Source organism: Coffea arabica, chromosome 1e (assembly GCF_036785885.1).
Source record: "Coffea arabica cultivar ET-39 chromosome 1e, Coffea Arabica ET-39 HiFi, whole genome shotgun sequence".
Lineage (NCBI taxonomy): Eukaryota > Viridiplantae > Streptophyta > Magnoliopsida > Gentianales > Rubiaceae > Coffea > Coffea arabica.
In genome coordinates, this window is record NC_092311.1 from 56,952,266 (window position 1) to 56,976,429 (window position 24,164).

The window sequence follows — 24,164 nt, forward strand, 5'->3', positions numbered from 1 at the left end:
CCATTTTCTATGCAACTACTTATTTAAAATACTAAATATAAGACAAACAATGAAACTAAATGATATAAAAATAATTACTTTTACATAATACAAATAACTGATTAGTTCTCGCCAAATCTTATCTCGATGGTGATTAAGTATCGTATGAGAAAAGTAAATATATTACAGAGTATATCAATATTGGATTAATTTTTTAAAAAAATGTAAAGAAAATAAACTAATAGGAAAAATCACTTGAAGGAAAAAGAACAAAAAAAGATATCCATACAAGTAGCATGTGATCATGATTCTCAAAAATGGGTAACTGATTTCAAATTTTCTAATTAGACATATCTTTTCTTTTTTTTTTTTATGTTGGAGAACGGATGGAAATTAATTAGAATTTTACAAATTTATAATTAATTAATTATAAGGGAGGGTTGAGTTGGGTGGTAAGGAGGAAGGAATTATAATAGTAGGTCCTCCGTTTAAGACCTCCTACTTGCCAAAAAAAATTAAAAAGTATATAATCAAGCCCAATAAAAAATAAAAAATGTGATTGGAGATAAATAAAAAAAAACTATAAGTTGATTAATAAAAAGGTTTGATAAGGGGAAGAGATGGTTTAGGGGAAAAGAGTGTAAATGAGAGATCCCGCATTTAAGCTCTCCCACTTACACTTAAAAAGAAAAAAAAAGATTTAATAAGACACAATAAATACAAACGTACTAATAAATTGGTTAAAAGTCCTTATAAATAAGGAAAGGAATTACACGTCACCAAAAAAATAGAAAAAGAATAAAAAAAAACAAATATTAAATACGTCAATAGATAGTTCATTCGGCAGAAAATTAAAATAACCAAATCAGCAACTTTCCAAAAATGGAGCATATATATATATATATATATATATATATATATATATATATATATATATATATATATAGACACACACACACACACAAGCACACACACGCGATTATGGTATGTGCTTAATTAAGTACACAAAATCATCCCAGTGGCCGCTCCTATTAATCATCGTACGTGTAGATGCATTCTTTTTTAATTAAATTAATAAATTCACTCATCACGAACATTCCTTTTCCGTCTTTTGAGGGGCGTGATAACGGTAAGAAATTAGTAGGTTACTCACGCCAAACTCCACCGTGTCAAGGATATTTTATGCCGAAAATATCCAAACCTCATCCCCCACCGAACTCTATCAGAAGCTTGTGAGTTTGGGAAAGCTAATAATAAGTTGTGTCCAAACTTCAACTCTTTCACAGGTGCGTAAATTTGGGACAACAAACAAACGCGATGATTGGTTTGCGGCCAAAGTCGCATGAAAAAGATGGTACGTTACTCGCAGTACTCTCTCTTTTACCTTATATCCCACAAATTAAGAATGGAAACTTGATCACGCAAAACCTCAGTCTATCTTTTCTGTCAGGTAATTAATAACCGATCGAAGATGCCTTGAGACATCATCAATCGCCAGTTCAAGGTATACTAGTGTGTTTTTGGCAAACAGAGGATTTGAAGGGAATTTGGCACCAAGAGTGGCCGGCTGAGCGGTTAATTAACAAGTTCCATGCAATTTGAATCCCCATTCCCCGGCTCAAGGAAAGATTCGATTATAACATATAATTATTTGATTTTTGTGATTTAATCATCTAGCTAGTTAATAATCTTGATTTGTGCACCTATAATCAAAGGCAATTTAAGTGAATAAATTAAAGAAAGACGACGTTATGTCAAACGAAAATATACCAAGCGTTAATTCCATTTTCAATTCTCGCTTTAAGTATAGTTTAGGAAATAAAATGTCCCAATTTAGAGTTGAAGGGTGAACCATACATTCATTGTAAACCAAAATTAAACTTATAATATAAAATAAAGGCATGCGTGCAGCCCGCCCGTTCAAAAAATTTATGAAATTAAAAAAAACATACTTACACCATGTATGCGTAGAAATGGTGCAAGTATGTTTGGATAGTGTATTATTTGAAATAATTATTGTAATATTTTTTATAATTTGATATATATGAGATTAAAAAAAAGAAGAAGAAGAAGAAATTGCATACAGAAACCCACCTTTATTTAATTATTCCTATCATCCCATGGTTCAGAGAAAACCAGGTTGGGTGACGTATTTGGGCCGCAAGAGTTAGGGTAGTGGGTCTCTTCAGAATGGGGGGACAAAAAAAGTAGTGGGTTTCTTCACAAAACAAAAAACAGAAGCCGAACCAAAAAAGCAAAAGGGTAGTGGGCTTGGGTTCTAGACTTACTGCTACATCAAAGAAATTAAAAAAAAAAAAAAAAAAGTTTAAAAATCAGCGACAGGTCGAAATCTGAAGCCCGCACCCTCTCCCACCGCCGACTTGATATTAGGTACTCTAATTTGCAGAAACCCCTATTTTACTGCTGCAGCTGGAGTGCAGGATGAAGAAAAATACTGGAGCTGGAGGCGCAAGCGACGATGGAGTTGGGGTTGGGGGTAATAAGAGCGACCAACAAAGATTGAAAGGCCAATCTTCGAAGGAGAGGAATATGCAGAGATTGGGCGGGAGAGGGCTGTCTCTCCAAGCATTCGCCAGGACTAACCACTATAATCCCGCTCTCATCAGTATGTTCGTCTGCTTTCACCTATTTTCCTTTTTTGCTTAGGGATTTGCTCAATTCCAAGTCGTGTAATTCTCTAGCTCCTCCTTTTTAAAAAAAAATTTTTTTAAAAAAAAAAAAGAAGAGAGAGAGAGAGTAAAATTGGCTCTAATTTTGATTCGCAGGCTACATGGATTATTGTTACTGGCTGTTACGTAGTTGAATAGGAACGTACACTCAGATAGCACCTCGTCACTTCTCATCGTTGAAGGACTGGATTGTCTAGGACTTATCAATGGTCACGCCGCCTTAACTTGCGCCTCCTAATAGCATGAGTTGATTTATTGCTCTTAGATATACTGCATTGGATCTTAGTGAAGTAGGCAGGCTTATTTCATTTTAACGTATTAGCCAATTACGGTGCCTTTCTTATTGTTCAAGTTCAATGCCTGGATCAAAATACACCAGAGTCATGCCTTCTGATAGCGCAATCATTCTCATGATTACCGACTTGTATCTGCTAATCTGAACTCGAATCTTGTTCAGATCGTCGTTCTTATTTGACTGGTTGGGCGGTGTGTGATGGGTCATGGTTGGAGAGTTATCAAAACCTAGTAAAATTTGGTTAATAGATGTTACAAAAGGCGATATAAGCTGACATAAGCTGTTGTTGTTGCATATTGGTATCAACAGCGAATGGTTTTAGCCTTGTATGCACATGTCAAAACTGCAAACTAGATACCCATTTTTAGGTAAAACCCTGATCTAATTAAAATCTCACGGAAATACTTAATCTGTACCTTAGTGAATATGAACAGAGCCAATATGTTTTGACGATGCTGTGGATGTCCTTTATTACTGGCCACGCTCTCTAAGACTGGCCATCACCTAGATTATTAACTTACACAATCGCTATGTAATCCTAATCTTTCTCGTCAATGGTGAAATTTGATGTGGGATGTGGTTAGGGTATGGATTGCCTTTTGGATTTTGTTTCCCTTATTGTGTTTCAATGTAAGTTTCATTTGGTAGGATTTCCTCTATAGTGATAAGCTTGTGTTGCTTATGTTTTCCAGAGAAGCAAAGGGAGTTCTATAAGAATGCTAAATATGTTCGTAAGTTTAAGAGATCATTAGGGCAGCACGAACAGCAGATGACTGCTAGGCATTTGGAGGTTTGAATTCCATTACTACTTGGTTTTGCTTAGCTACATTGCCTGCTTTTTCTTCTTGATTGATGTTACGGTAATGTCTAATCCAAAGATGGTTAAGCCTGAAACTGGCCAGTTGTTGCTTCTCATACATGATCGCTTTGCGCATATCATACCTGAATGGCTATCATAATAAGTCATACTGAAAGTTAGATTTGGTCATGTTTTGTAGGTAGCCATTTGCCACCTAGGTTCATATTATAGTTCCAACTGTTAATGCAGGAAAGAAATGAGACTGAGGAAGCTACTGACTTGGACCACAATACTAAGAAAAGGAAAAAGAACAGTGCTAAGAGTCTCAGAGATTTGTATGAAGAGAAGCGTCAAGAGGCAGAGAAAGCCAGACTAGAGAGGGAAGCCTCTATCCAGGCAAAGAAGAAAGAAAGGCAGAGGGCTGAAGCCAGAAGAAAATCTTTGAAGAAGAAGATGTTCAAGAAAACAAAGTCAGGCCAACCTGTGATGAAGCATAGAATTGAACATCTTTTACAAATGATCCAAGGTTCAACTAGTTAGGTTTTGTAGCTGTTCCCTGCAGAAATGTCCGGACACAAATGACCTCAGCTAAGAAAACGAAGTCCAAGGTTTTCATTTTTCTTAATGCTGTATGTATTGTGTTGATCATATGGGAGCATGCTTATCTTATTAGTACCTGGCTAGGGTCTACCCACTTATGGAATATAGATTGGGATTTATAAGCGAAACAATGCTGCATCTGATTCATTGTAATTTTATTTATGTGTAGACATTCCAATAGTTGAATATCTCATACATGCTGTCTGAATTGAGGCTTTTGACCTAGTCTTTTGTCTTATAATCTGGTTTTCATGATATCTTGAAGCTTTACTGAACGAAAATGTCCAGTGCTGTTGTACATGTTAAGGAGTCGAGAATTGATACTGGAAGCCCTTTGCTAAGAGATCCCGAATTAGGTTAAAATCTAACGCCAAGTTGGAGAGTTCATCACTCCAGCTGGTGGATTTCGTCATGCAATTTGTATCAGTAAGAACGGGAGGAGAAAGGAAAGGAGCAAATGATCCATTTGCCCCAAAAAAACAAATTTTTTTTTTTTTTTTTTGTTTGGAATGGCGAATTTGAGATTAAGGGTTTCTCACCTAAACTCATAAATCAAGATTCCCGTTCAAATTTTGCAAATCGTCCAACAATATGTAAGTTGATTAACCTGTGATATTAGCCTGAACGATTTGGACAGTAATTCTTCTCTACCCTAGAAAGTATTGAGTGGTTGTGTCATATAGGTATCACCGCTCATTTAGCGCCAATTAATGAGAGTCAGGTGTCTTTCGTTTCGTCCAACACTAGTGGTGTACGTGTGCACTTAATATTTCTCTTATCTTATGTTGTCAAAGGCTAAACCCTGATTTTTCATTAATTTCCTAGGAAAGCATCGGTCTAACGCTACATCCCACTGAAATTGGCTCTGCCTGACAGACAACCTCACAGAAGAAAAGTCATCTGTGTGGTCGAATCAAAACCTGCAAAACCCTGCTCTCTTTTTTTTATGACGGATGACCTTTCCTTTCCTCAGTAAATCTAATCCTCTAGCGATCTCTCTCTCTCTGCGCTTATGATTCTCCCCGGTATTGTTGCTGCCCCTCATCCAGTTTGTGAGGGTAAAAGTTGATTCGTACTCCGCACAGGTCCAATTGTCCCGATCCAAATAAATAAAGTGATGAACCGAGTAATAGTTCTACTTTTGCATCAAAATGAGAGAGCCCGTGTTCGTATACGACCCTAGAAAGAATTGATTTGCATGAAATGGACGAATCAGTTGGGAAAATTGAACCTGTTGCCCGCAGAGCAAAGCTTATTATTATCCACAGGACAATAGAATAGTTAACTGATGAGATGCCGGACTGATAGATAAGCATGCAGCCAAAATTTTCATCCAAAACCCAAAAACGAAAAACAGAACCTCCACTAGATGACACGGTGCTAAAGGGTACAACAACCTTTGCCACCTACAATACGACAACTACGTTAATCATAACACTGAAAAAGATATGCCAAAGTACCACCTGTAAGCCGCAAGGGAGAAATTTATCAAGGGGCTTTATTAGAAAAATAAAATAAAACAAAATCTCCCTCCTTGAAAGGGAGGAGGCTATGAAGCGGTCTTCCCTCCTTGAAAATTTCAAGGAAGCCTTGAAAAGAAGAGAGAATTGAAGAAGAGAGGTACGATGATTGAATGGCCCTTACATTTTTATTAACAGGTCATTAATAATAGGCCGGATAGACTGCCACGAGTCTCCGACGAGCTGGTGGTTGTGCGGCGCATATTAACATGAGCACTAGAGCAATTGCAAACGCCAGGAGAAGGCCCATCAGATCAACTCCATCGCCTCCTCCACTAAGCTCCGTACATACTATTTTCCCCATTATTCAGCCTGAAGAATGATAGAGTATATTACCACACAAACTGCACTATAGCAGCGTCTTTGTCTTTCTTGCTGGCTGCTTTGTGCCTCTGAATTTGAATTGTATAGAGTAGAGATAGAGAGAAGTGTACTGATAGTAGTGGTCCGGTTGACGCGAAAAATATTTTTCGTAACAAAGAGGTGATCAGCTACCGGTCCCCCCCGGGCTTAAATCGGCGTCCCTCGCATTCTCAAGTCAATTTGCACCATAATTTTCGTGTACCTCGCTTCAGGCCTGCCTTAATATCACTTAACACCCCGCTTACTTTTCTTGTCAAATTAACAATACAAGATGTCTTTGTCATGGGTGATATATTGACTAAAACCCCTAATTGATTAACTAAAATTTGCAAAAGTTTTTAAAAAAAATTAGGACCAACAATTAGCAAAACTATCATTTATAATGAGAACTTTTTTTTTCCCCCCGAAATTAGCAAAAAGTCGAGAATTTCTAACACTGCTATTCGTAACAAACGAGAAGTACATCAAATGGGTATTAGAAGTAAATGTAGCCTATTTGAATTTCTTTCACTTTTTGAAATCCTAATTGTCGCCTTTCTATTATAACCATAATATCAATTCTTATATTAAGTGATGTTGATGAATTATAAGAGTGCGTTCCAATGTTAGAACTTGTTATCATTTGTTACAATATATTCTATTAATTTCCTGTTTAAGTTGATCACATCGTTGCTACACTTGTGTTTCTTATTTTGGTGTCTTTACAATTCGAGTTGGAATACTAGTCATCGTTACGCAGTTATAAAACTACTCATCTTCTCTTTGTTGCGCTTGCATCTCTCCTAATTTATATTTTGCATATTAAGTTTAGTTTGGTCTTAATTGCTGCTCTAATATTTATATAAAGAACAACAAAAAGGTATAAATCAAAGTAAATTGTCATCTCTCCTCTTTTATGAAATTTTTAACGCACAAGGGGGGACAATATTACAAAAGATGTCAATCAAGGGAAGGTAATAGAAATTTTTGAAATTGTGAAGATGCTAAGTGATATTAAGACAAACCTTAGGGGAGGTTTGTAAAATCATCCTATTCATTTCTCCAATTTTATTTGCTTACATCATCATCACAATTTTCAATACACCTTTTTATCTTCCCAATTACCTTTTTATCTCACATACATCACGTCATAAAAAGTGCTACGGTAAAAATATCCCAAATAACTTACATTTCAAAAAAAACCAGTACTGTTTGGTCAGCCTAACTTATTCAACAAGCTCCTAAGTTCTTAGCTCCTTCGCTCCGTTCCTTTTCAACGGGGAAATGTCAATTTTGTGGTACAATTCTAGAACCCTGCCCTAAATGCTGTCCCCTCTAATTCATAAACGGAGTTTGAGAAGTTGGAACCTCACTGTCCTAGTAAATTTGAGGACCCAAGGGATGTGAAACCAGAACGAAAGAGCATTAGTCAAAAAAAGAAGGAAGGAAGAACGAAAGACCAAAAAAATAGAAAGAAAAGCATAGTCAAATAGATGCAGACGGTAGTGTATAAACTACTATCAAACATGGGTCTCCGATATTTAACATAACCGAATTGACAAAAAAATAGCTATCAGGTATTAATCCCTAGAGAGCATGTTAGATGAAGTGTGTGCGTGTGTGTTTTTTTTTGTTGTTAAATTAGTCGAATACTAAGAGGACTAAAATAAGGAGCATAGTCAGTAGTATTATCGATGTGTTTCTCCAACTCCAAGTCAATGTCGTCCGACGATGCTGCAACGGGGGCCTCCCTCCAAATTTAGACAAAGATGAATCAAGGGTTAATTTCAGAAACCTCCCCTGAAGTTTTCTCCGATCACGCCTAGAACCTTCCAACTTTCAGATATCACACCTACCGCCCTTAGAATGACAACTTTCATCACACTGTCAACCCTTTTGTGTGAGAATAGTATTTAAAAATTATTTATAGGAGAGAGACTATTTTTTGTTTCACTTTTACCCCGCTGGGAAGATGAGTTTTGAATTTACAAGATGAAAAAAAAAAAAAAAAAAAAGCTATGTTGTGATATTATTTTTGAAGCTAAACGGGAGTAAGTGCAGTAAGCACGAGAAATTTCTTAACTATGCTGCTGTAGAGGACCGTTGGGTGCTTAAGCTGTATAAAATAACTTGGAGACAAGATACCAATATCATTCACCATCAATTTTCTTTGGGCAAATTGCAACAACTGATGCATCAATCAAATATTAATTGTTCTCTACATTTTTTATTCAGATTACAAAATCAATTTGATGAGATCCAAGTACAACATGACCAGACTCTTAACTGCATAGCTCCAAATATACAGTCAAGTATTTCTCATGCCTAGACTAAGTACTCAATATTAGTAAGGATGAAAATGATTAGACCCCAATCCTTTAGCTATTCTTTGTAGTTTTATAAATATTCGTTTGATTACCATCATCTATGGACTACAAAACATCATTGCATCTAAATTTTGTCAACATGCATACTATATATTAGCTAAGATCTTCGCCATATCCCTTAATATCAACAAAAGAAACTGTAGAAATTAAAAAGCTCATACTTTTTTTTTTCTTTTTATGTATAAGTGGAAGGTGAAACTGATTTTTATCTACTCTAGTGGAGTTGAAGCTGAAAACCCACAAACTGAAGAGCACCCCAGCCTCTTTCGCATTCAATTGCATTTGTTAATTGCCTTCCATCATATGACTGATTTTCGTCTAACTATCACCACCTCTTCCTCGGCAACTATATGCTCAGGTAGGATTAGCTAAGAAAGCCCACCATCAGGCTTATATACACCAAAAATGGCACTCAAATTGTGTGCCAAAAATGATAGCAATCTTGTTCTTTCAATTTTCAACTAATATACCTTCAAAAAAAAATTTTATTTTTGCAGCATTTTCATGTGCAAGAATTACTTAATAACAGGGGATAGCATCGTAATTTCTCCTCTAAAGTTAAGGGGTGCCAGATGTGATTAGGGAAAACCTCAGGGAGGTTTCCGAAATTAACCCATGAATCAAACATTGCTTGTTTGACGGTGCCCCGAAATTTCTCAAAAATTACTCTCTATTATTTCTACACTACCATCTCAATAAAAGGAGACGAAGAACAATATGGCATAAAGGGTCCTTCAAATATTGCATTTGTTTTTCATTTCGTGAATGATGCACTTCGATATCTTTTGTGCTAATAATAGGATATATTTACCTGCAAAACTGGCGTACAGAATTGCGCATAAATGCAAAATTTTAAAAGCAACAGATCAAAAGAATTTTGCATACATCTTACCAATATATACAGAGAGAGAGAGAGAGAGAGTAGAGATGTGCTACATAAATAAATTCCGACACATTAAAAAGAGATGAAAAATGAGAAATAGTGGGTGGAAAATTGGAGTGGCATATGATGGAAGATGATGGTGATCGACGAGAATGGACGGTGGTGGTCATGAATACAGGAAACATGCGGAGCATGATCGGCCAATCAAAAGTCTCGCTTGGTATTGATTACATACATTTACAATTATTAATTTCTTTTGGAGAGCGGAGTGGCATCTCCATGTCTATGTATGTACTATGTAGCTTACTTGTCTAACTAACTGGTGGAGGCCGGAGTACTTACTATTATTTTTTGTGTATTCAAGTAGGAGTGCTACTTTTACGTATATAGATTATTATTAGGTCAGCCTTTGCCTTTTGATGATTGGCGGTGGACCTCTTTTGTCTACCGTCCATCGTCGACGGATGCGTTGTTAGCGCACGAATTCGCGTTTTTACCATTTCCCGCGTCTAACTTGGGAGTATCATTATTACTCCCTCCGTCCGTCCGTCCGTCCCACTTTGACAGTCCTGTTTTTCTTTTTCATCTGTCTCAAATTATTGTAGTTTACTTTCCAATTGAATTGAAGAATGTAGTTATATTTTAATTTTTCTAAAATACCCTCATTCAATGTAAGAAGTTGTTATTATAAACCTACCACATTTAAGGAGAGTTGACTCTTTTTTTACTATCAATTTAAGTTCCTATAAAGTTGTACTCTATTTAATGTGAAGATATTTTAGAAAAATAGCAATCTAAATTTACTTTTTTAATAAAATTAACTACTTTTTCTTAAATTATGTGAAAAAAGAAATAGAACTGTCAAAGTGAGGAGAGTTGACTCTTTTTTTACTATCAATTTAAGTTCCTATAAAGTTGTACTCTATTTAATGTGAAGATATTTTAGAAAAATAGCAATCTAAATTTACTTTTTTAATAAAATTAACTACTTTTTCTTAAATTATGTGAAAAAAGAAATAGAACTGTCAAAGTGATGGGACGGAGGGAGTATTTATTTTTCACTGATACGGTTTTACCAGTTCCAATAATGGTATTCTCTCTGCTGGAAAAACCAAAACCCCAGTGAGTGCACTGCACTGCACTGCACTGCACACCCAGAGACTGACGGAAGAGGCCCGTCAGGTGCCGTACAAAGCTGGCGGTTGTGTTGGTATCCGTGTGTGTGGTGGCGAGCGTGAAATATAGCAAAAGCACGCTACGAACAGTGTGCAAGTTCCCGAATCTTTCACTGAACACGCGACAGCCGAGTCGAGGCAAGGCAAAACCCTGTATCTCTCTCTCTCTCTCTCTCAATGCTATTGCTAATTGCTAGCAATAGCAGAGTAGTGCTTCAGTCCCGTTAGCCATATTCATTATTATTGGTACTCCACGCACGTAATGCTGCTCGATTGCCCCTCGGCTTTTCGTCTTCCGCCTGCATGACATGCAACTAGTAAGAAAGAATCCCAAAGATGCGGGGATACCTATTGCTGCCCCTCTATGAACAACCATCCATCTTCCTGCGGACACACGTACGTACAGTATTAAGATACAAAAATGTATTGAAGGTTAACCAAACCAAAAGAACATCCTCCTCAAATTGAGAGCATTCGCGAATTTCCTGAGCAGAAAACCGGACTACGAGTGCGAGTGACATTTCCTTTTCATTGCCACAAGAAAAAAGAATTGCAAATTAATGGAGTACAAGGGATAAAATTTAAGATGTTTATTGTTACAAACAACAAAGGAGAGACGAACAGGAAAACCGTAGTCTACTAATAGTATACATGTGATTACATGTCATTATGCAGACAAGATTTCTAGACGACACACATAAATAACCCGAGCTTCATCTCCTTATTAGAATATTATTAAGTACCGCTATCTATAAAATTGCTCAGCCAACAGGCAAAATGGATGGCATTTGAGCTCCTCGGCTTTGCTTCCCCGTACCCCCGAACTTCCTTGTTCCAATTTCCAGAGGGGCAGCAACTACGTAGAGAATCACTAAAATGAATGGAGAGCAATGACTATCTTACGGAGCATTTACCTGCTTTATGATTTCGCAAGACCATGGCGGGGCAAATACTACTCGTCAAGAATACCTCAATCCGGCACCTTCTTCCATTTTCCAGACAAAATCAGGCATGTCAAACCTAGGCCCGGCAACTGTGCGGTATATGTAGAGTTTCTCAACGGGGCAGCTTTCTGGCCTCGAATCTGGGGGTCCCCTCTCGTCCATCACTTCAACATTAAGCCTAGGCAGCTTCTGGGCTAGCAGCTTACATGCTCCAAAACTTACCGAGCAAGATGACATCCAAAGGGATCGCATTGTCTCCAGTTTTGCAGCATTGGCTAGCAGAGGCTTGTCCCCAAACGGGCAGTCCCTGATCTCAAGCTTCCGGAGGCTTTCACACCCAGATAGCACATGATGCAGGCCCAAATCACTATCCCCAGCAAAAGCTACAGAGAGCATTTCTAATTTCTTGCCGTGTTGTCCAATGTACCCGAATACTCGATCAGTGAGGAGGCCAGAGAGGGAGAGTCGGCGAAGTTCCTTGCAACGCTCTACAATGGCTCCAAAACCAGTATCAAATGGTTCAAGGGTTAAGTAATCAGGAGTACGGGGTTCAATTATACATAGTCGGAAGCATATAAAGTTAGGGCAGCTTCTAGCAATGGCAACTAAAGCAGCATTAGACATCCGTCTACAGAAGTAGAGAACCGAATGGAGCTTGGGGCAGCCCTCTGATACAGCGACAAGGCCTCGTTCAGTCAATGGCACATTTTCTTCTGCACCATAAGGGTCAGAAGGAAACACCCTCAGTTCCTGCAAGTCTTTACAAGATCTGGCAAGGATCTCAAGACCAGCATCTTCAATGTAATCTAATACCTGCAGTAACAGGTCTAATAGTTAAAAAGGAGCAAAGGTAAAGAAGAAAAAAGACTCCAAACGTTATGAAGGATCTCAGCAAGAGATTCACCAAAACACAATGAAGCAAAACAGATGAAATTCTTACATCCAAACATAGCCCACACTCGACTCAAATAATTTCTGCAAATTCGCTTAAGGCAAGAAGTGAAGCTAAATGCACAATTTGACTATAAGCAGCACAGAAGTAAATTCAATTATCCAAGCAGCATGCATTTAATTCTCCGCACCTTTGAACTAAATATATAAGATGATTGAACAATGTAAGAGACGAGCCATACCCACAGCCGCTGTAAACTATGACACTGGCAAATAAGCTTGACGAGATCAGGGCTTTGTATAGTGGCATAACTCAAGTTCAAAGAAGTGAGCTTAGAGCAAACTGAGTACACTGCCGGAAGATAAGCAGGAACAAGATCCCAAAACCCAGACAAGCCTTTGAGTTGCTTGCACGCTGAAAAAGCTTCTGCTAGGTTTGAGAAGACATCAGGCCTGCTCTCAGCTGAGTAGGCACCAGTACCTAACTCAACTAAATGGGGGGCACGGTGCAATAGAATGGGGAGCTTCTCAAGTGGAACAGCACGGTTGAGACGAAGAGTTCTCAGATTAGGACTCCTAGCAACCAGACGTTCCAAGGCTGAAAAACTGACCTCTGATCCTAAGCAAGCAATATTCAGTGACACTAATGATGTGCAGGTTTCAGGGAAGTGGCTAAGCCAGTGTCCACTTAGGTCCTCCACTTCACTCTCCCGCAAGTCCAGTTCTCTCAGATTCCTATACCAAAAATGCAACAACCATGATTGAGAAGTCATGCACTAAACAAGGCTATTACTCAGCAAAAAGAACCCAAGTGATTAAGTAAAGAATTTCACGTGAGAGAAGCAGCACATAAGTAGTTACCAAGCTAAATTTAAGGATTAATTGCTATCTATTAAAATGCTATATCTTGTTATACAAACAGGAGGGTAGCAATCGACTCGTCAGAAATAAATTTTTCCCACCCGACAAATAATGTTTACTGCAATACCAGCTAATACTTAATCCAATTAATTTTTAGCTCCTGCTTACCAGAACCGGGGAATTACAGAGGAGACTTCTAAACGGAGTGCACTTATCTAAAACTACATTTCTCAAATATTTAGCACTGAGGGTAAAGATCTCCGCATGTACTTTAGTTCCAAGAAAGACCAAAAAATGAAAGTCCAACATACTGTCCAAGAAACATAAATCAACCATCAGAACGTGACTGCAAAAGTAAAGGGAAAGGACCTGTATTGATATCTGACAAAGAACATACATTTCTGATAATCGATAAAAGCCGGAGTCATATAAAGATAAAGCAACACAACAAACATCTTTGAATAATAATAATAATAATAAGAAGTAAATAGCACCCAAAGCATTTACAAGGCTTACATGATTTGTACGGGAACCAAAAAGAGGAGGTAGTGCAAGTTATAAAGGAAAAGTTTTCCGGATTCCGTGGAATCTGGTGCCGACCAAAATGTTGTCACTAACAACCAAGAGGAAGAAAGCTAGATCCTGATATCAGATTCAGTCGGAAAACTATCTATCCAAATCAATCACAGCCCATTTGCCAAATCGAATCTAAAACAACAAAAAAACGAAAAACTCAACCCACTAGGCCACAGTCCCTTTTCCACTTGCCAAATCATCACTAAAGAACTCATAAGAAACCTTATTCCTCTTTTTTTTTTTAGTCATAAAGAACGAAGAAGACAAGAGAGCTAAAATCCACAGCATTGGGCGAGAAAAGAAAAAGAATAAACTGAGAACCTCAGATTTGAAACCTGCTTCGGGTCATTAGTAAACGAAAGAGACCAAAATCCAAATAAAATCAAACTTTCTTAGCCAACAAAACTGCACAAGGATAGTAGATTTCCACGACCCATAGCAATATATTAAAAAAAAAAAAAAAAAGAGGAGGAAAACCAGAGGGAGAAGATGGACCTGCAATTGGCAGCAATGGCGGCAAGTCCATCAGTGCTAAAGCCCTCACAAGTCGACAAAACCAAGACCTTGAAGTTCTTAAAGCTCTTAGAGATCAGCTCCAGGGACTCATCGGTGACCACCATCCGCTTGAGCCTGATTTCTTCCAGCCAAGGGTAAGCCGCGGCCATGGCAGCAATCCAAGGGTGCACATAGCCTCCCCACCCCTCGGGTACCAAATTGAAGTCGGCGAAATGGGGCTTGCCCTTCAGCTCCACCGATCTCACATCCTGGAACCGTTGGATCACCGTCCGAGGGCTCACCGCGTAGCAGTTGCCTATGAATATCCTCCTCCTGCAACACCTCTCGATTTCGTACCACGACTTGCACACCACTGAAACCGCATTCCTGTCCTTGTCCGAGCTGAGGAATGAGAACACGTGCTCCAGCACCTCCTCCGGAAACGACGGCGTCGACAGCGAGTGAGCCATTTGCCACCTCCCAGAAGAAAATAACACTGACGACAGCAATTTTTTTTTTTTTAATAAAAGTTTACGTCCTGAATATCAAAGCCACACAGACAAAATACACAAAGGCCAATGCGGTAATTTCACGAGCTTTCTCAGATCTGAAACAACACACCATTAACGACTAGCTCGATTGGAGTCTCTGAGAGAGAGAGAGGGAGACAGAGAGACAGTGTGGATGTGTGTGTGTGTGTTTCTGTGCGTGTGAGAGAGAGGGGCAAGGACTAAGGAGGGAGAGAGAAATGTTGTGAGCGACAGTAGAGTGTAGACTACTGCTGAGAAGATAAGGTTTTTAAGTGTGATGGTGTTAACTTTGAGTTGGGGTTAAAAGCTAACCTGGGTTAAAAATTGGTCCAAGGTTGTGAAATGGCAGCGACGGTAGGGCGAACTACACGTGTATGAGGGAGGAATTGGAGCCGCAGGATGAGCCGTGCTGCATGTGAGGAACGACCATGGGTGGTGTAGGCTTATCCGTTCGCGACGAGGCGCAACCGCTTACAACGGGTTTGGGCGGCCGGGTCGATGCCGGTGTCACGAGAACTTGAGAAATGAATTACCCCCAAAAAAAATTTTTTTTTTGGGACTCTACAGAGAGGTTGGAGATTGTGATCTCGCGGTAAAATGGAAGTTTATCAGTTAATGTAGGCTACACTAGCAGCAGTTGTAGTGGGAGGGGTGACTGCCGAAGAAAAGATTATCTATTTTTTTATATTTATACAACTAATATTTTAATAATTATTTGTTTGTGTCAATAAATTTATTTTTATAAATAGATCAACATACTCAAAAATAAAACTTATCCAAAAATATTTTATCATTTAATTTGTACAAAATATTTTAACAATGTAAAATGGGTCCAAATTATCTGTATCTATATAAGTTGCAGAAGAGAACCACCAGCCCAAAGTTTGGTGGGGGTGGGAGTGAGGGGCAAGGGTTCGTTAAAAGTGGCTTTACTTGAAAAACTTCAGGCAGGTGCATGGTGCACCTATCTAATTCGATGGTGATCCAGTCCCTTTTGAAATATTCCTGAATCTCCTTAGGTCTGCCCCCTCCTCCTAATATATGATAGATTATAGTATACAACAGTTATCGTCTCTAAAAAAAATATACAAATTGCAGAAGAGGATTTTAACTAGTCAAGTCATGAAGCTTATAATTCCCCGTTCTTTTTTTTATAGAATTTTATTTAAAATCTTTATTTTTTTGATTAAAAATAATAATAAAGACAATATCAATCCAACAAAAAGAAAAGTAACGATACATTTTAAGAGATAGATACAGAACAATTTGACGATAAACTATGACTACTCAATTTGTAGTGGATATGATCTTATTTTTTTAAGAAAAAAAATTTAATTGATATGGAATATGTATTAAAAAAAGATACTACTTATTTCAGATTTTTATTCATTTTGATAGTTCATTGTTTCTTGTATTCTCTTTACGTGTTTGTTTCTCGAAAAAAAATTTTTGGAGAAAAGTCTTTGTTGAGTTTTAGTTGAATATGTAAAATATAAAATTAAATTAGTATAAATTATTTTTAAAAACAAATGGCGATCAAGGCACGTAGCGTAGCCATTGAATCAATCATTTTTTTAATAAATATTTAGTAATTAGATATCTGATAATATGCGAAACGAATAAGGGTCCGACTAATCCGCAAAGTACCGATAAAATATGTCAAATGGTGCATTGGGTGGATATCCGACTCGTGCCCATTCTTGAGAGTAGTCTAACCCGAGGGAGCGGCGAAGGGCGGTTTGACCGGGGAGTGGTGTTAAGTGACTTATGATTGATTTATTAAACTGTGTTCTTTTTTATTTTTTTTTTTGGTATATCTCGTGATCACAGTTGGACGGCTGGATTTTTTGCGTCCGAGTGAGAGTGGGGGTGGGACCACGTAAGTGTGAGAGATACGGATTAAATGCTATGGAATGATCAGATGTGATGGGTTTAATTAATTATGACATCAGGACCGTCCAATCATCTCTCATTGCTTTTCATTTCTTCTTCCGCCGTTACTTATGCCTTATGGAAGGAGGCCGCTGCCGCACCAACTCCAGTTACACCAGCAGTACTGTTGGTCCGTTGGCTGTTACCGCCAGGAGCAGGAGGAGTGCAGCTGCCATATCGATTTCGTAAGAATTTATCTCACAGACATCTCATGTCTCTGTGCATTGGGGCTCCCGGGTTTCAATTAAGTACTCTATTTCTTTTTCTAAAGAAAGAGCGAGTATTATTATTAATATTAATATTAAATATATAAAAGGGCAATGAATGTCTCTTTTTTTTTTTTTTGACACACATTAAAAAATTTAACTTTTTTTAATCTAGGTTACTTGCGAGGCCTCTCATTTCACACAAATTTGCAAATAACATAAGGCATAATATAGCAACTTCCTAACCCCAAAAAATAAAAATAAAAATAAAAATAAAATGGTGAACTGTGTTTGATGGAAAGTAGGCGTGCAAATAACGATGGGTGTATTTGGACAGTAAAATTATTTTAAACAATATTTCATTTACATTATAAATATAATTTTAATTAAATTTTTTATTTTTTCAACGACCCTTTCACATCGCATATATTTTAGCAAAATATTGTGGTGATTATTAAGATGACGACACAAGCTAAACAAGCACAAAGGACAAACATAAGGTAAGTTTATCTTCTTTTTTTTTTTCTTTTGATAAGGACAAACATGTAAGTTAAATGTTCTAAACTAATCATTTGGTAGATAATTAATGTTGGATCGCTGAAATAATGGCTGTAGAAGAGGTTTGAGTGTGATGATGGACGGCGAAGATGGGGGTTACACTCGGAATTGTGAATGCCAAGTGGGAGGGAGGGAGACAGGGAGAGGAGGGGCAATGTAGTACAAATGTCAGGGAGTGAAAGGGACATGATATTGTGTTGGGGGTGGGGCGGCACTCGTCCGGTATGGACTCCATGGACCTGTCCCTTTTCGTGTCGAAACGAAAGCTGCTTTGGTGAAATTTTTAGGGTCCAGTTTCAAAAGATGTCAAACCACATATCTTGACCGTCCGCTGGTGCTTTTTAGTTCCCTCTCTCCTCATCGTACCCAGCTTACTGTATATACACCGGATTCCTATCCGAATGGCCTGAACAGCTGAGAATATTTTAAATTAAAAAAAAAAGCTAGTTAGTAGTTTCTAAAATTTACCTGACTTTTCAAAACTACCCTTTTCTCCTTCTACTCATCCATATCTCTCTATGATCATTAATAATGTCTGTAATCCACTCTCTCCCATTTTCTACTTTTTATGTCTAATGCTACAAACACTAAATCCATGCTTGGATTGCTTGTTTCCGTCGGAAAATATTGTCGTTTTCCGTGATCACATTTCCCTATCATCTTTTTCTTTCACATATATCAAATCGCTACAGTATTTTTTTCATGAAAAATGACGGAAAATACAATCCAAACACAATCTTAATTTCTAATACTACCAAATCAAGAAAGTTGAGAGTATAAATAAGGGTAAATTTGGAAAAAAAAATTTCATAAATACTTTCTTGATATGGTAAAAGTACATATAAAAGGGACCACTCGGCTGGGGTCCATTTAAATAGAAACGAATGGTGTATTATCTAACCTATCATTATTTTTAAAATAATTATATCATTTTTTTTATCCTTCAACTTCTCCTCGCAATCTTTTTCCTCTCAATTATATCTTTTCTTCCCCTCTTTTTTTTTTTTTTTACGATACAAGTCGAGAATTTCGAACTCGAGACCTCTCATTTATATACTTAATCCATCCCTCCCCCACCCCAAAAATATCATTTCAACTACCCACATTTCTACAGACACTCTAGAACACTAAAACCAATGGAACTAATTAAAGTTATTACTTTCCAAAAGAAGGGAAGGAGTTCATTAAAATTGAGCCGAGCCCCACCCCTCAAAACAAATTTGATGTACGTTTAGATGCATGCCTGATGTTTCTAGGTTTCAAGCAAAAGTAGTACGAAGAGAGTAGTAAATAATAAAGGGAATAAATATTTATATTTGGTCGTCTGAGTTGTAGTGCACGTAAAAGCAGAGACAGGTTGATGGCAAGAAATCAGGATCGAGATTAAATTATTTTAATTTAATCGAGATTAAATTAAACCAAACAAAGGGATTTGATTTGATGAGTAAGCCCACGCACGGTTCTCCGGGAATCTCTCTCTCCCACCTGGAGTAGGCTTCGCTTGGACTTTTGCTGCAATTTTTTTTTTTTTGGATTTTCTATCAACATTGCAATTCAAGACCATCCCCTAGCAGCTATATATGTTGCGATTTGTATAATTTGGTTTAAGAATTCCGGGGAAAAAAAATTCTCAAGCCCGATGTTGGCTCGAGGGTTTTAATCTGCCCCGAGCAGTTCACACGCATATGGATATGGTATGACGTAATGAAACCAGTTCTGTAATTCGTCTCTTATTTCCTCATTCGACAGACTTGATTCATTGTATGAGTATGAGATGGGCTTCAGAAACTCAATGAAGATCTCTGTCGAATACGACGGCGACGGTTAGTTAGCAGGTGCGTTTTGAATTCGTAGCTCTCAAGAATTCAACGATGTGCAGCCCCCACGTCACGTCACGAGGGCCGCCCAATAGAGCATTTCGAAGGAATTCAAAGCAGTGGTTGGTCCATCTTAAGGTTTGGGTTCACTGAGCTCATGAATATAAAGCCAAGCCACTGAGTTTAGCTGAGTGGCCGCCAAGAGGAGGAACTCAAGTTCCCCTTGGATCGTAGATGAAGGGTTCAAACTTCGCCTGCAGTTTAAAAAATTTGAGGGTGGTGCCATAGCACCCCTTAGTCTAGTCAGATTTGAATACTTATTAACCTCTAACACACAAACCTTCTCAGACTCCCGTTCACTGTAGATTATGATATAATAGGTTATACAATTATTATCATTGACGGAAAAAAAAAAAAGAGCTCATGAATAAAAGAGGTCGTAAAATACTACTCCCTGTGTCCCATTGAAAATATCATACTTTCTATTTTGGAATGTTTCAAAATATTTATCATGTTGAAAAAATCAAAACAACCCCCCCCCCTTTTTTTTCTAATCATATGCATGTTATTATTCAAACTTAAATTTTGAATCTGTGGGGGTAAAATTAAAAAGAGAAGCACAAACATCACAGATAAACCACTACTTTTAAAAAATTAGATTTCGAAACATAATTGGGACGGAGTGAGTGGTATACCACGCAGTAAGTAATACATATAGATCCGTAATGTAATTTAAGCTTCACTGCTACTATATATCTCTGATCTTTTTTACTAGACGGATTATTGGCTTGAAATTAGGTGCACATGGTGAGAAAGCACAGTAGGATTACGTCAAGCTCGATGATAGTGGGAGAAAGTGTGCTGTGCATTTCATCTTCGTCACTAATCATTTTTATTCACTGCTCTCTCTCTCTCTCTCTTGCGTGCGTGTGCGTGTACAAAGCCGCGGCAGCAGCAGAAGTACTTTGATAAGAAAGAAAGAATCATGGAGTCTTACGTACGTATTAGTATATCATTATTAATAGTATTAAGGTGGGCATTGTGCAGAATAATTACAAAAGATTCAGGCATCATGGAACGATCATACACACCAAGACCATTATTCATGCATATTTACATGCATATTTAAGGCTCAACAGTATGGTAATTCATCCTGACTTGTAATGCAAGGCCCCTTAATTAGCTCGTATTTCAAATTTACTCTTTCTTTTTCTACTGCGTATTCTTTTTAGGATCCTTCCCTATGTGATTCGTACAGTTTGCATTACTCGACAACACAGTAGTAGTAGTAGTAGTAGTGTAATTTGTAATCAATGATGAAATTCATATAAAAAACGCGCTCATTCCTCTCCTCATCCCCCTTTTTTTTTTCTCTTTCTATATATATATATATATATTTTATGAAATTGTACTGACAATTTCATAAATTTAACTGAGTATGCTATGGTTAAAAAGTAGAGAATTAGCCGAGATGCATTTTTTTTTTTTACTGGGTTATCTGTTTGGTTCTTTTTTTGAAAAAAAAAAAACAAAAAACCAAAAACTTATCCGCGGTCTTGTCCTGATTGGTAGGGCAGGCTGGTTTGTAATCGATGGTCAAAACATCGATCATGCATTTGCAGCCAAAAGTCTACTTCAAAAAGCAAATGGGAGCAACTCGAAGAGCTATATCATATCATGTATTCCAAAGCTCTTCCCTCAGCCTCTATCATATCACAACATTTTCTAATCTTCTTACCGACTTCAACGTGTCTGTTTCCATGATTGCAAAGACAAGCAATCTTTTCTTTTTAAACAGCCCTAAATTGTGTTGTAAAAAAAAAAAAAAATAGTAATGTTGGCTTGCACAGTAAATGAGACTCCCAAGCAGTAACTCAATGATTATTGTACGAGAAAAAAAAAAAATAATAATTACTGTAGCATTTTTTGTGATATGATGTATGTGAGATAAAAAATTGATAAAAAAATATATTTATAATATAAATAAAATATTATTTAAAATAATACGTGTATCCAAACAAATCCGTTGGAATAGCTCAAATAAATGTGTTAGTAGCTCGATCGCATGCATGAATTCAAACGAATAATGGAATTTTGGTTTTTGTGAAAAGTAAGAGCCGGAGAATCTAAGACATGATGGCTCTGGCAGTTGTCGGCCTTTGACTATTTGTTCAATCAATCAAACGACTTAAACATGCGAGAACGGAAGAAGGCCTTCCTTTTTCAGTTATTCTTCGGGCTTTTCTCTGTTTTCTTCTTTTTCTCTTACTAACACACTATTATAATTAGCGTGGGCTCCCAATGACGTAGAAGTAGCAGATAATCACTTTACAAAAGTGGGAGCCCCCATGACCATGATATGATGATCTTAGACTATTTTCACAAATCTAGTATAGCAGTCATTGATTGGTGGTTTGCGTACCTCCACCTAAATTTCATATTCTATTCCACTTTTTTTTCAACTATCTATTCCCCCCCCCCCCACCCTTTTTTTTTTTGTTATATTAGTACTATATATATATATATATTTTCATAATCATCATACTTTAATTCATTTTTATTTTCTTACTATCAAATAACTACTAACACAGCATCTTTTTTTTTTTTGAAAAAAAAATACATAATAGAACATCACAAAATAGAGTAAAAAAAAATCTCATTTTAGAAGGCTAGAATTTGATGGAGGAGAACTCGTAGGGCTTATTATATCATTATTATTATTAGGTATAAACAGAGCGTGGAGCCTCAAATTTTGATCATTTTCATCTACCCCCGGTTTGGTTGGTCTGGTTAGTCAACGTTCAAATTTGACATATCACGGGATGATTCATTTAATGAAACGGGAATTCAACACATGGCGGAAATCGAATTTCATAATTATCCAATTTCACAGCCTCGCCTGATTCGAACACTACTATTTGTCTTCCTAATTATCCGTGGGTTCTTCGGTCTAGACTTAAGTTTCATGGGAGTCTCGTCTTGTCACCAATTGATTGGACGTGGATTTTTTGTGGGTTTCGTTTAAATTTAACGGACGTAACTTTTGAGTGTTTCTAATCTAATTGTATACGTGTGAGTTTATTCCGTTTCGGAAAAAAAAGAAAAGAAAAGGCTTCCTAATTATCCTGCATCCTGATTTCTTTCTTTAACAATATGGAATGAGTTTGTGATTTCAATAATATTTTTCAAGTGTTAGACAATTAATATCACTCGCTTTGAAAGGGGAACATCAAGTTGTGGACATTATTATTGTTGAATAACTTGATGTTAATAAATTGCTTTTGTTGTTTAGTTGAGCTTGCGTACGTGGATGGGAACGGGGGTTTGAATGCTAGGTGAAGTAGAATTGCAGATGTTGTGGAGTTTTGAAATCTGATCTGAATGGTAGGTTTGCATTGGAGAGCTGGTAGGATAAAGAGGTACTAGCCACAGCACCAAGACGGGGCTATGAAAATATATAAATAAGCTAGCAGGCGCCTAGCAGTGTATATACTCTATAGAGGATCTGCTGCCTTTGCCTTTGCCTTTGGGATGGTCTTCGCATTATATGCTGCCAAATATTTTTCAGTGCTGTCTCGTAAACTTTTCATTTTTCACTGCTTTTGAACTCCAAATTTTTAACAAACTTAGGACTGCACAACCCTCTCCCTTTCGACAAAACACACTCTCTGTCTCTTTGTTGGGTTCAGTCCCATACGGCATCTCCGACTCCGGAAGACGCATAGAGATTAATATTACTCCACAATGCGACCTGGAGGACCCGGTTGGGGACCTGGACCTGGTGGACCCGGTTGGGGAGCTGGTGGACCCGGTTGGGGAGCTGGACCTGGAGGACCCGGGGGACTTGGTTTCTTTGGTGGGTGTGCCCAGGGTATTTGCACCGCCATAACTGCTTGGTAAGCTATCGATCGTAGGCTGCTGTACATACATATATATATATATATATATATGTATGTATATGTATATATTTTATGAGCTGGTTTAGTGTAGTAGTAGTAGTTGGTTCCGTGGTTTTTATTGCTAACGGGTTTAAAATTAAAAGTTAAAAGCACCGCGACTTCAGTTACTTTTTTCTTTTAAAAAAATCACAAAAAGAACGCCTTTTTTTTCCCTTGTGGCTATGTGCTACCTCGTCCTGAAAATCAAAAAGTTAGGGGAAGAAAATGAAATCTACTTTATGGTATTGGATTTTTATGCTTTTTATCGTTAATAAAAAAAAAAAAAAAAGGAGAGGTGGTCTCTCTAGATTAGTGGTGGCATTTGTGTGGCTGATGTCGCTGGCTTCTCTTGAGTTTTTCTGTTGCTATGCTTGGCCTTTGGATTTGGAATTTTGAACCGGGCGTGAAAATGAAAGTACTGAGCCGGGAGTCTACTCTTTTTTTTTTTTTTTAGCTTGTCCTGTCTCTGTTGCTGCTGGTTATTCCAAGATTGTTTTGGTGGGCCTTCTGGACCAGGTGGACCTGCTCCTCCTTTCTGAGAATTCTGATACTACCACTTCCACTGATACTTCCTTTTTCTTTACTCGTAGCATTTTTTGTTGTCTCATCGTCTGTTGGAATGTAACGTTGGATGTGATTCTCATAGTAGCAATAATAAAATCCCTACAGCACCCGTTATTCCATGAACAAGAATTTAAATAAAAATAAATTACATGATATATAACTCCACCTTTCCGTTTCCTGTT

General features: G+C 37.5%; 2 protein-coding genes and 2 long non-coding RNA genes across 4 annotated transcripts; 2 read left to right on the top strand and 2 right to left on the bottom strand.

Annotated features, from left to right (window-relative positions):
• Positions 1 to 2,301: 2,301 nt before the first annotated feature.
• On the top strand, positions 2,302 to 4,588 carry LOC113734441 (uncharacterized). The gene is made up of 3 exons (XM_027260990.2): positions 2,302 to 2,605; positions 3,657 to 3,754; positions 4,013 to 4,588. The coding sequence occupies exons 1-3, from the start codon at positions 2,422 to 2,424 to the stop codon at positions 4,301 to 4,303; spliced, it is 573 nt and encodes a 190-aa protein (XP_027116791.1). The 5' UTR covers positions 2,302 to 2,421; the 3' UTR covers positions 4,304 to 4,588.
• Positions 4,589 to 5,665: 1,077 nt separating this feature from the next.
• Positions 5,666 to 6,453, bottom strand: LOC140021692 (uncharacterized). The gene is made up of 2 exons (XR_011825588.1): positions 6,318 to 6,453; positions 5,666 to 6,195 (listed from the first exon to the last, which is right to left on the bottom strand). It is a non-coding gene; the product is annotated as an uncharacterized lncRNA (long non-coding RNA).
• Positions 6,454 to 11,179: 4,726 nt separating this feature from the next.
• Positions 11,180 to 15,213, bottom strand: LOC140015321 (protein TRANSPORT INHIBITOR RESPONSE 1-like). The gene is made up of 3 exons (XM_072067499.1): positions 14,438 to 15,213; positions 12,748 to 13,240; positions 11,180 to 12,427 (listed from the first exon to the last, which is right to left on the bottom strand). The coding sequence occupies exons 1-3, from the start codon at positions 14,905 to 14,907 to the stop codon at positions 11,630 to 11,632; spliced, it is 1,761 nt and encodes a 586-aa protein (XP_071923600.1). The 5' UTR covers positions 14,908 to 15,213; the 3' UTR covers positions 11,180 to 11,629.
• A 7,657-nt stretch (positions 15,214 to 22,870) lies between these two features.
• On the top strand, positions 22,871 to 24,101 carry LOC140015325 (uncharacterized). The gene is made up of 2 exons (XR_011821947.1): positions 22,871 to 23,376; positions 23,873 to 24,101. It is a non-coding gene; the product is annotated as an uncharacterized lncRNA (long non-coding RNA).
• Positions 24,102 to 24,164: the final 63 nt, after the last annotated feature.